Genomic DNA, 11965 nt, shown 5'->3' with positions numbered 1-11965 from the left:
CAATCGATCAATCAATCAATCATTAGCTCATCTCGCCCGCGACTGCAAAAAATGCAAAGACTTGCACAGTGTTGGAATCATCTTCGTATTTATGACAGGAGTGAAATAAATGACAGACAGCATATATCATCAAATCTGCCACTGAGATAGTGTAAGTATCTTCTGTCAAACTATAAGTACAGTGTTCTTTCTTCCTGTCCACTTGACCCGCACCAGCATTTGTTAGCTAGCAAGCAATACTTTCTCAACCTTCTGAGAACATCAGGGTCAATCAATCACCATGGCAACCGGGTAGGTGCCAATATTCATGTCAACACTTAGAAGAAGGGAAAAAATGCCCTGCTAGAAATTTGTAGCCAGAAGGAAATTTAGTGCGTTTGGAAGCTTTGGAAGCGGAAGGCGCTTTGCTGTCCACACTGGGGAGACGGTCTGAAGTCTCGCTGGACTTATGTCGCGACGAGAGGTCCAGCAAACCCAGAATGTCTTTCTTCACCGTGCTCATTTTCTTTGCCGGAAGAAGGCGGGCGGGGGAAGCGCCTTCGTCTTGGCGGGCCGCCTTGAAGCTTTTGAAGCGAGGGACCGTTGCAGTGGCGGTGGTGGTGGAGGAGGGGGGTGGCGCCAAGGAGAATTTGGGGTGGGACTCGCTGCTGACAGCTTTTGGATGACACTTGCTCCCAGTTGAAGGTTTGACCCGGGACTCGGTGTCAGGTGAAGGTTTGTCGTGACAATCTCTGGCAGCAGGTGCTTTGAGGTGAAGTGAAGACGCTCTGCCAGCCAGATGTTTGGGGGATGAGGGTGGAGCCAGCTTCTGCAGGGAAGAGGAGCGGCACGGCGGTCTGGGAGAGAGAGGACCGAGCGACGCCGAAGCCAGGCTCGTCCTACTCGGGGGTCTGCTGAAGGCGCTGGTCTCGGACGGCTGGAAGGCGCGTGCGCCTCTGCTCAGGATGGGAGTGACGGGTGTCGAGAGAGAACGCCGCCCAGGGGTCCGCTGCAGGATCTCCACGGCACGCATGTGGACCCGGGTCTCCTCCAGGATCTTGCGAGTCAGCTCCTCGGGGTCCAGCTGTCCTGCGGGTATGCCGCCGCCCGCCTCCTCGCGGCCGCTCATCTTCGCTTTGCTCCTCTGAGGAGACGAGCTGCGCAAATGAAGAATCGGATCGGAACCGGTGAGTCGGCTAGGAAAGCTGGGGAGCAGCCGATTGATTGGCGGCGTGTCGCATTTCGAGGAGAGATAAACATTTGAACCTACACTTCCTGCGTGCGTCGCGGCTCTTTGACGGTGGCGCAACGGTCCTCTGGCCTCAGAGGCTCGCTGCTGATGATGGCGTAGCCCCGGTGGTCCTCGTCGCCCGCCTCCCCTTTACCCAGATTGGCCAGTCGGCCGGAGCGGCGAGGCGTCGCCGCCCCCTCCTGCGCTTGCGAGCACCGGCTGACCACATCGCTTCCCGCGGGCTCGGGGCGCGGCCAGAACCCGAGCGAGGAGGCGAGCGAGCCGAGGCTGTAGACGGAGATGGCGTCGGCGCTCGGCGCGTCTGGGCAGAGGGAAGGACGAGGCGGCGAGGCGGGATAAGACGTGGGCTGAGGCGTCGGCGGAGAGGGCGACAGAGACTCCAACGAGGACGAGCCGTAGGTGCCGACACGCTCGGGAAGGTCTGCCGAGTCTGAAACGGGACCCGAAGACTCGTGTCAGGCGCGATGGGCTACGAGAAGGGTCGCAAAGAGAATGAATGAGGCGCTCTCACCGAAAAGCGCCAGCAGTGAGCGGAGGGCCAAAGCCATGACCCGCCTGCTGGCCCGCTTGCCTGTCTTCAGCACAACGTCCTCCCGACCCACCTGGCACAGGTCGAACCCTGAAGAGCAAACAGGAGGCGTGGTTGTCAGTGCCGTCCGTCCGTCGCCTTTGTTTGTCTCCGTTCTGCTGACCGACCGAGGGCCGCCAGGAACTCGTGGCATCCCGGAAGCCTCCACGCACGCACGCTGAGCGACACTAAGACGTCGGCCGGCGATTGGTCGCTCTGGCCGTCACGTGACTGCAGCTGCAGCGGCAGCAGCACCTGATGGAGCTGCCGCGTATGGAAGCAAAGGAGAAGAAAGCAAAAGTCGGACTGACACAAGCGCAAAGCCGTCGGCTCGCTCACCTCGCGTACGAGTGGCTCTCCCGCTTGGGGCGCCGACACCAGTTTGCACAGAGCCTCGAAAGCTGCCGCGCTAAGACCTGCACACACAAACGAGATGCCGGTCATTTGAACCCAGAACCCGCAGAACCCTGAAAAGCCGTCTCGAAACGCTCGTCCTGGCTCGAAAGGCAAATTCCAAACCCGAGCAAATTTGAAACCTTAACCGTACCGAGCAGGGCTTGCATGGTGAGACTGCAGCGCTGCAGCCGTTCTCCGGGGTCCGACGTGGGGAAGAAGACGGCGGCAGGGCGGCCGGAACCGCCCGCGTCCAGACGGAAACCCACCGCCGTCAACAAGGGGCGCCACCCGGGCACGCCGCCGACCTACAACGACCGAGAGAAGGTCACGCCATCACCGCAACAGCTGGCTCGGATCCAGAAGCGCCCGCCCGCCCACCTTATCGTCTACGCTCTGCTGCGACGTGTACAGGAGCTTGGTGTGGCCGCTGTGGATGCGCTGCAAAGATTTCTCCACCTGCGCGCGGCAACGAAACCCGCCGTTTGCTTTTATTTATTTGATTCGATTCCAAAGGTGCGTCGGCGTCTTGACTTCCAACCAGGTGCAGAAGAACCCTCAAGGTGTCCCTGGCCCGGTCGGCGTGGCAGAGAACCTCCGCCAAGGCCCGTCGCAGCGCCGACTCAGGCCCGTTGAGCCGGACGTCGCCGCCCATCAAAAGGTAACCTGAGCGACGTTCGGTTTCATTGGAAAACACGAGGGGGATTTGGAGTGTGCTCACCTGCCCAGTTGAAGGGGTCCGCAAAGTCCTTGCTGTCGCGGAGTGTACTCATGGCGCCGGCCAGCGCGGCGCTGGCCGCGGCGCCCTCGAGCAGCGCCGAGTAGAAGCTCTGCATGAAGAGTTTGGCAGCGGGCGGCGGCGTGGCCCACAGGGACACGCACACGCATCGGACGCCCGCCCACAGGAAGGCCCCGGTCAGACCCGACAAGCCGTCGCACGTCAGCCGCACGCCGGACTCGGGGTAGGACCTGGGAGGATCACGGACTTTTGAGTGCGTAAGAACATGAGGGCAGAACCTCCGTCACCAACCTAAGGACCACCAGCTTCACACTCAGGTTGAGCTCCAAGATCTCCTCCGCGGTGAGGAGGAAGTCTCGAAGCGGAGGACGGCTCTCGCACGCATCCTCGCCGACGCAAGCTTTCGTTCCTTCCGGGCTCGCTGCCGTCACGCACCGGCCCCCCTCTTCCTCCTCGCCGCCGGGGTCCAGCACCAGGGCGGCCGGCTTCCAGGAGACGTGAGTGGCAAAGTGAACGCACTGCGCCTGCGCCAGGGCGGCGAGGGCGCGCTCCTTGGTGGCGTGGGCGAGCTGGACGCAGCCCAGACGCTCGCCTAGACACAGAGCCTCGTCCCGGGCCGACGGCGGCGGAGCCCACGAGTGGCCCCGCCACGGGCCAGGCGCCCCCACCAGGACCAGTCCCGAGCCGGCGAGCCGGCAGGGCGGAGCAGGTGGCCCGGAAGCTCGCAGGCTGGCTAACGACGGCACGCAGAGCAGAGTGAACATCTGGTACAGGAACTCGGCGGACGAGCTGCCTTTGAGCAAGGCGAAGGGCACCAGGTACAAGTCACCATCCAGGACCAGAACCAGTTGCCGGCGTGGACCCGCCGGACCACCGGCGCGCAGCAGGGCCTGACACAAAAGACTTGACGCAACTTGAAAGAACTCCACGGATGCGGCTCGATCGGACGTACCGCTTCCATCGGCGCGATGAGCAAGTCGTAGAGGGCGGCAAGAGGAGAGGCGTCCACGCCGAGGCGGCGGCGGCGAGGAGAAGACGAGCCGTCCTCGGCCGGAGAAACGCCGGCGCTGCGACAAAGCGGATAAGCCTGTTGGCCCGGCCGGCGCTGACTTTGATGGACGAGCTGGTGCGACGCCGGGCTCGCACCTGTTGGAGACGTTGTCGGCGGACGCCACGCTCAGGTAGCCGTCCAGCTCGTCGTCAAAGCGTCGCTCGGCGGCCTCTCCGGCTCGGCTCTCTGTCTCGCTGCCCACGTTCATCCTGCGAGGAAGGAAATGAGATATTTTCCGAATTGTGACCTTTGATCTCCCCATGATCCCGCCTCCCCAGAACTACCGAACCGATGAGTCGCCTGCTCGCCCAAACACAACAGTCCTCCAAAAGGAAATGGGTGTTGTTACCTGCTGAGGTTTCCGTCAACTCCCAGAACCTCTCTGGCGGCGCAGACATACTGCTCTAGAGATCGCCGGCCGCCCTCCCGCAAGCTGGATCCATCTCGGAACTCCGGCGCGTCGTCGGCTCCGAGACGGGCCTGGTTGAACTCGACGACGCCTACGGCATGACGCGACGCTAGCGACGCTAGCGACAAAGGGCTCCGACGCGGTCGGGAGACGTTCTCCTACCTGAGCCGGGAGCCAGCAGCCAGCTGTGCAGGAAGCCTCGCGCCAGCGAGAAGTAGAGCACCGTAGCCTTCTGGCTGTCGACCGTCTCCAGGATGCGCTCCACCGTGACCGAGGCACGCCGGTCCGAGCCCACCGGCAGGTGGGCGAAGGTCCGCCTCCGGGCTCGCTCCGCTACGGCCAGCGCCTCCTCCACGTGGCCTGCGGACAAAGCGCCGCCGATGAGTGGAAACGACAGAGACGGTCTCGGCGTTGTATTTCAGCTACCCAGGCTGACGAGGACCCTCTGGAGAGCCTGGTACGAGTCCGTCTGCAGCTCTAAGAGGGCGCGCTTGCGGTCGGCGCCGTGCTGCGTCTCGCGGCCGACGCTCTCAAAGAGAAGCGAGGCTCTGTGAAGCTGAAGCAAACGCAGGCATCGGTTGTCGCCGCCGTGGCGAGTGGACACGCGGCCGGCCGGTCGGACAAAGCGCAGACCTGCCGCCGGGCCTCCGCCAGGTTCCCGGCAGCCCACAGAGACAAGCCGAGGCGGTGGCGCATCTCGGCCTCGTCTTCTCTGCCGGCTGACCGCTCGGCCAGGCGAAGACCTGAAAGCCATCCCGCCATTGTAGTGGATGATGTCTGGCCGCTGCCCCGCCGTGAAGTTGCTGACCTTCCCGGAGGTACGCGACAGCCTGCGTGGCGTTGCCCAGCGCGTGGTGGATCCTCCCCAGGCCGCCGTAGGCCCGGCTTTTGGACAGCAAGTCGCTGGTCTGCGCCGCCATGCTGAGGTGCTGCTCCTGGAGAAGCAGAGCCTGCTGGTAGTCGCCCAGAGCCTCGTAGGTCACTCCCAGGTTGGCGGAGGCTCGCGTTTGGACCCTGACGCATCCCGCCCGCTCCGCCATGTCCAGAGATCGTCTGTGCCACTGCAGCGCCGTCTCGTAGTCGCCCATCAGTTGGTAAAGTCGGCCCAGCTCATCGCTGGCCTCTGCTTCCAGGGATTTGTCCTGAGCGGGTTCAAAAAGAGCCATTTGCCGAATCGCCCGGCCGCCGACCGGCGTCGACGTCAAGCTCACCCCGGCCGAGCGAGCGATGGCGAGTCCACGCTCCAGGCAGGACAAGGCCGGCTCATAGTTGCCCATCTGGCCGTGCAGGGCGCCCAGGTCGCCGTACGCCCGCGCCTCGCCACCCACCGGCCCACCCAGCTGGTGAGCTGCCACCAGCCTCTTCTCCAAGCACACCAAAGCTTGCTGCAGGTTGCCCGCCGACCTGCGTGCGTGCGTGCGTGCGTGCGTGAGACAGGCACGGACGGATGGGGCTGGTTACAAACTCAGAGTTGCCGGAAGAAACCTGTGAGCGTCGGCGAGTCCTCTGTAGGCTTCCGCCTGGTCCTGAACTCGCTCCAGACTCCGAGCCACCGTCAGGGCCTCGTGGTAGCACCGCACGGCCTCGTCAAAGTCTCCCAGGGCGACGTAGCATTTGGCCATGTTCCCGTAAGCCTGCCCCCGATGCTGGACGGCGTCTCCGGAACCCGAGCGCCGCAGGGCGGCCAGCTGCTGCTCCAAGAAGCCGACGGCTTCCTCAAAGCGGCCCGCGTTCATCTCGGCGTTGGCCATGTTTCCGAGGACCTGGGCCTCCTGGCGGGTGTCGCGCAGCCGCTGCCGCGCCAGGCCCAGCTGAGCCTCGTAGCACTGCAGGCTGGTGTCGCCGTCTCCCAGGTCGGCGTGAACGGCGGCCAGGCGAGCCAAAGCGCGGCACTCCCCGCCGGGGTCGCCCAGATCCTTGCGCAGGGTCAGTTCCCGGCTGTGGAAGGACAAGGACGTGTCCGGCTGGCCAAGCAGCCTGACGGAGAGGGTGACCGCGTGAAGGCCCCGTCCGCTTTGCTCAACCATTCGGGTGGGTGGACTTTTCACCTGTGTACTGATCCGAGAGCCGAGTAGGCGTCCGCCTCCATCTTCTGATCGCTGAACTGGTGAGCTAAAGATAACTGCTGTCGGTAGAAGCCGGCGGCTCCCTGAAGATCGTCTTGACAAATGCTGACATCTCCGAGGTTGCCCAAAGCCCTGAAGATTGCCTACAAACGCAGCACGGGCAGCGCGGGGAGCGCGGGCAGCATGGGCAGCACGGGCAGGATCTCCTCAAGTGCTCTCCGACCCCTACCTTTGTGTTGTCCAGAGCTTTTGCGATCTGGAGCAGATGGTTGTGACACTCCTGCGCTCTGCTGAACTCCCCCAAGGCTTTGTGGGCCAGGCCCAGGTTACAGTAGGCTTTGGCCTGGGCCAGCTTGTCCTGAAGTTCCATGGCCAAGGCCAGATCTTGCTGGTAGTACCTGGTATGCGGAACGTTTTTGGTGTGACGACTGGCCGCGATGTCACCGAAGGCGACCGCTGCGTCCGACTCGGCTTTCACCGAGTCCTGACCTGACGGCATCTTGGTAGTGTCCCAGGCAGAAGTGGCCGTAGGCGAGGTTGTGGCAAACCTTTCCCTGGGCCTCCGGATCCCCAAGGCCGGGAGCCAGAAGCAAGTACTGGCGGTAGTACGGCAAGGCCTCCTCGTAGTGGCCTCGGCAGCAGTGGAAGTTGCCCAAGTTTGCTGGAAAGGGAAGAAGGAGTAAGTCGTGGCGTGGCGTGTTCACGTTCAAGTTGACCGACGGCCCACTTGCCTAACGCTCTGGCTTGGCTCTGAACGTCGCCCAGCTCCCTTGAGACGCTCAGGTGGCGCAGGTAGTGTTGGAGGGCCCGGTCCGGAGCGCCCAGCGCCTGGTAGGCCGCCGCCAGGTTGCCGTGCGTGGAGGCCTGGGACGCCCGGTCGTTCACCTGAACGGAAGACACCCGAGCGCTCGGTCAGCGGCCTCCCCTTCCCTTGGGAGTACACCCTTTCCTCGCGCCCGAGCTTCACCTCCAGAGAGATGTTCAGCTCCTGCCGGTGGAAGCCGGCCGCTTGCTCGTAGAGGCCCAGGGCGTGGTAGGCGTTGCCCATGTTGCCGTAGGCCCGGCCCTGGGCGGCGTAGTCCCCCACTTCCTGGGCGCACAGCAGGTCAGCTTTGTGGGACTTCAGGGCGAGGTGGTAGTCGCCGCGCATCTGGTGGACGATGCCTGAGGGGACAAAACGGTGGCCGAGAACTCGACAAACAGGCAGGCGCGCGCAAAGACGGACGGCAGCCCCGGCCGGCCCAGTCAGGTGACGCGGAGTCCGGTTGTAGCGACGGCGAGTGGAGACGCTTGCTACGTAAATAAAAGATGAGTGCGGCGGCTGGCGACACGCGTGTAAACCCATCACCTACCCAGGTTGGAAGAGGCTCTGCCTCGAGCCCCCGGGTCCCCGAGCTCCTCGGCGATTTCCAGTTGACGCCGGTGATAGCGCAGCGCTCCGTCCAGGTCCTGAGCACCAGCGCACGTACGATTGGAGGATGCGTGCACATGGCGCATTCAAAGCGCCGGCTGACCTGCACGCATCGGGCGGCGTGTCCCAGGCCGGCCAAGGCCCTCATCTCCACCCTGCCGCCGCCGTCGCCGTCTCCGAGCTCCCGGGCCAGCTTGAGAACTCGGCTGTGGTACGTCACGGCTTTGTCGTAGTCGCGCTGAGCGTGGTAGGCGCTGCCCAGGTTGCTGTAAGCCCGAGCCTCCTCGCGCCGGTTCCCCAGACTCTGACCCGGAGTGAGAGGTGAGATTAGACGATTGTTTTGGACCTTCCAAAATTCAGCCCCACTGCCTGACGCAGAGTGCAGAAAATAAGGACGTTGGCACCTTGGCGATGTCCAAGTGTTCCTGGTGGCACCGCAGGGCGCCGGCGACGTCTCCCATGGCGGTGTACACAGCGCCCGTGTCGCCCAGCTGCCGGGCCTCGGACAGCCGGCAGCCATTTTGCTTGGCCAGCGCGACGCACTGCTTGTGGCTGGCTAGCGCATTGGGGTAGTCGCCCATGGCCGTGTACGCGTGGCCCAACCCTCGGAGAGCTTGGAACGCTGCCTGAGGTAGGCATTAGCTATTAGCGTGCTCATTGTGCTATCTAAAGTTTAGGCAAATGAACGTTCTCGTCCAGAACCATCGAGTAAAGCGGCGACGTTCGAAGCAAAGGCGTCATGGAATTAGCAGCATGCTAATACAACGGCTCATGTTGATGCTGATCACAAACCTCTTTGTGCTTCAGCTTCATGGCCAGAATCAGTTGCTGCCTGTGATTGGCCAGCGCCTCTCGGTAACGGCCTTTGGAGAAGAGGGCGGCGCCAAGGTTGCCGCGGGCTCGGCATTCGCCCGCTTGCTCACCTGCGGAGGCGTCAGGTCACGCGCGTACGCCCAGTACAACCCGACGGTGACACACCTAAGGTGCGGGCCACGTCCAGGTCCCGTCGCATGTAGGCCAGGCTCTTCTCGGCACGGCCGAGCGACCAGTAAGCCGCGCCGAGCGCCGAGAAGACGGAACCGCGCATCTTCAGCGAGCACGTGCCGATCTGCAGGGCCGCTTCCAACGCCTCGGCGGCGGCGGCGTGCAGGCCGTGCGTCAGCAGCTCCTGTCCGACCAGCGACACCACCATGAAGGGGCTGCGCTCCAGCTTCAGGCTTTGCAGCTGCCGGTAGGCGGGCTCCAGAGAATCTGGAGGCGGGCCGCGCAAAACGGAGCGCTCAACTCGGGGGTCGGGCGGTCGAGTCGGACACCGCCTCACCTCGGAGGGGCGACTTCATGGCGGCCTCCATCATGGCCGTCAGAAGCTGCGGACTCTTGGGGTCCCGAGCCAGGCCCGAGGCAAAGGCCGCCAGGGCGTCTCCGTGGCGACCCAGGTGCTGCAGCGCCACCGCCTGGCGGAAGTAGGCCTGCAGACGGTGAAAAGAAACGGTCAACTCCTGGGCTAAAACGAAAAAAGCCCACTCACCTTCCTGCGGGGTTGCCACTTGATCATGTTTGCCCGACAACAAGCAGTTCACCTGTTGGCTCAAGCTGAAACCTGATAGGCTGCGAAGAGCCTCTGACCCTGCCCCCCTCCCGCTCTCGCACACAGCTTTAGAGGTCACGTTACAAGGTTGTTACAGCAGGGGCAGCAGAGGTCAACGTGAGCGGCCGCGACTGAGCTCTGATTGGCTGAGTGGGGAGGAGGATGAGGAGGATGAAGCGGCGGCGCACTTGGCCCACTTGGCTCGCTCAGTCAGCCGAGTGGCAAATAAAATGGATGAATGAGTGCTATTTGAATGTGCTTGCGCAGTTGCCCTCGCATGATGGTCCCAGGCGAGCCAGACAGCGGCGCGGCCCGGCCCGGCCTGACGGTGACCCCGACCAAACGTTCTAATCTCATGGCGGCTGGTGTCCTGCCTCCAGCAGCCAACGCGCCGCCGGTCCAACGCTAATGACAGGGCGGGCCTCGGGCGGCGCTTTCCACCGACACAAACACACAAAGACCAGTTGCGTGCGGGCGTGGGAAAAAGGCAAACGGAAAAAAACTTGGCAAAACCATTTTTGTTGATTTCTCCTTTTGTTTTGACCTCCATTGCCTCCATTTAAAAGGCTGGACTTCACGCACACACACGCAAAGCAACACAGCTTCTGTTATTGTCTTTAAAAGCCAAGGCCGAGCGCCAACCCCCCCCCCCCCCACACACACACACTTCCGCCCATTCTCTGTCGCAGAGGAAGGAAATCCATTTTCTTTCGCACACACACACACACACACACACGTTTTGTACACTCTTTTGTGTGCTCTGCACTTTGCTTGTTATTTGATTTCACCATTTGTCGACATTAAGCTCCTCAACTCAACTGACTCGGTCCGGTTTTTTCGGCCCGGACTGTGGAGCCTGGTGGAGTTGTCGCAAACGCCACAAAGGATTTGGGCTAAACGGCTCCCCTAGTGTCCCTTTCCCGTCACGGCAGCGCGAAGGGCAAATGGGCGAGGAGGTGGTACCTGCGTCCATTTTGGGTTGATGTCTCGGGCCTTGTTGCCATCATGCAGGGCCTGGCGGTAGCGGCCCAAGCTGAGGTGGGCCGCCGAGCGCATGCTGTAGAGCACGCAGTTGAGGGGGTCGGCGGCCAGGGCCTCCGTGCACAGGCGTGCCGCCAGGGCGTAGTCGCCCTGCTGGCACGCCCGCTCACAGCCACGGATGCCACCTGACGTGGCGTGGCCTTTGCCTGGACCTGAGTCATGTGCTGGCCCCGCCCCTTTCTGCATGCTGGCTGAGAAGGAGGAGCAGGAGGAGAACGGTGATCTGAAGAGGAGAAGCCACAATTGAAAACTTTCAAATAGAATGGAATGAGGGAATTTTTCTTTTTACAATGATTCAAAACGGCTTTTCAGAAGAACTTTCGGTTGCGGGCAATTCGTCTCGGTGATTTCTTCTCATTTGAATAAAGTTCAATTGATGGCACAGACTGTTACTGCATGGGAGAATATGGTAGGTAAGAGAAACATGTTCCTATGCGGATGGGGAGACTTGCGTGCACTTTCTACAACAACAACAACAACAACAACAACGAATTGTGGACTGGATTGTGACGTCACCAATCCGGCTTGCAGGCTAGACTTCCACAGTCGGAAATAATCAGCAACGTGAAAGTAAAGACAGAAAAAGCGAGCAACTCCATAGAAAAATAGAATCATCCTGAAATAACGCGAGTTGGCTCTCTGGACCCAGCAGAATATTTGGATTGGATTTGGACGCGTACTCCTCACCTCACCTAGTTCTCCTGGGAAGTTGGGCAAGTTTCCATCAAGCTGAGCCCGATAAGAGTGAAGTGAGTGAGACCAAAGTTCGGACTGGAGAGTCCAATCATCGTCGAGTCGAGTCCAACGGGAACCATGTTTGTCGGAGTTCACCTCCTCTTCCCCTCGATGCCTATTTGTCGGTGTGTGTGTGTGCGCGCGTGCGTGTCGCTCAATTCGGCAAACTTTCTCGCGCTGACGTCATTGAAGTGCTCAACAGTGGGCGCGCGCACGCACGCACGCACGCAGCCTCTGCATTCTATGTACTGTATGTATGCAGGTATGTAGATGTGTATAGTTTAAAGATGAATTTTATTTCATCTTTTAGTTTCACGATGAATTGGATGAGACAGTGTGTCCTATCTCTTAAAAAGAAATAGACGCAAATACATTTCTTTTTCAAATGTATGTATATTCAAAGCATTGACCTCTTAAAACCATCGGAAATGGACAAATGTTGTCCAGGGCAGGCATCAAGTGTTTCGCAGAACATCCACGGTAGAACTGATGCCGGCTGGCCGTCCGTCCGTCCGTCCGTCACCCCGGCCGGGTCTCGTGAGCAAAACACTTGTACTAAGCATCCACGGGAGGGCGCTCTAGACTAGTAAATAGAATTTTTTCTGTTTTAATTCATTTATAGTTGTCTTTATTTTGGTTTTATGATAAATTGGATAAGACAGTATGTATGCATGTGCGACAGATATTCATTTGTTTGTGTGTATAGGTATTTATTTGTTACATTTATTGATGT

General features: G+C 60.9%; 1 protein-coding gene across 5 annotated transcripts; it reads right to left on the bottom strand.

Moving 5' to 3' along the window:
• Positions 1-71: 71 nt before the first annotated feature.
• ttc28 (tetratricopeptide repeat domain 28) lies at positions 72-11389 on the bottom strand. 5 transcript variants are annotated; one of them, XM_061292562.1, is made up of 32 exons: positions 11190-11388; positions 10420-10720; positions 9190-9337; positions 8847-9119; positions 8661-8791; positions 8273-8494; positions 7972-8172; positions 7810-7906; positions 7425-7621; positions 7189-7342; positions 6947-7118; positions 6687-6855; positions 6440-6600; positions 5877-6368; positions 5603-5795; positions 5200-5533; positions 5025-5134; positions 4818-4947; positions 4554-4751; positions 4332-4482; positions 4078-4191; positions 3884-3998; positions 3223-3821; positions 2914-3161; positions 2734-2858; positions 2574-2651; positions 2347-2500; positions 2139-2215; positions 1928-2063; positions 1743-1850; positions 1250-1661; positions 72-1136 (listed from the first exon to the last, which is right to left on the bottom strand). In XM_061292562.1, the coding sequence occupies exons 2-32, from the start codon at positions 10681-10683 to the stop codon at positions 311-313; spliced, it is 6789 nt and encodes a 2262-aa protein (XP_061148546.1). In that variant the 5' UTR covers positions 10684-10720; positions 11190-11388; the 3' UTR covers positions 72-310. The 5 variants fall into 5 exon arrangements, with proteins under 5 accessions (XP_061148546.1, XP_061148545.1, XP_061148544.1 ...); XM_061292561.1 differs by having other exon boundaries at positions 1928-2215; positions 11185-11389; XM_061292560.1 differs by having other exon boundaries at positions 1928-2215.
• Positions 11390-11965: the final 576 nt, after the last annotated feature.

This window comes from Syngnathus typhle, linkage group LG12, assembly GCF_033458585.1.
Source record: "Syngnathus typhle isolate RoL2023-S1 ecotype Sweden linkage group LG12, RoL_Styp_1.0, whole genome shotgun sequence".
In the NCBI taxonomy this organism is placed as follows: Eukaryota; Metazoa; Chordata; class Actinopteri; order Syngnathiformes; family Syngnathidae; genus Syngnathus; species Syngnathus typhle.
Note: the sequence above shows the minus strand (reverse complement) of the source record. Positions and strands in the feature narration are given on the sequence as shown.

Coding starts and splice junctions, on each gene's coding strand:
- ttc28 (XM_061292561.1), bottom strand. CDS start 10,683: ATGCAGAAAGGGGCGGGGCCAGCACATGACTCAGGTCCAGGCAAAGGC. Junction 9,338..10,419: donor TCAACCCAAAATGGACGCAG/GTACCACCTCCT, acceptor CACCGTCTGCAG/GCCTACTTCCGCCAGGCGGT. Junction 5,534..5,602: donor CCATCGCTCGCTCGGCCGGG/GTGAGCTTGACG, acceptor GAACCCGCTCAG/GACAAATCCCTGGAAGCAGA.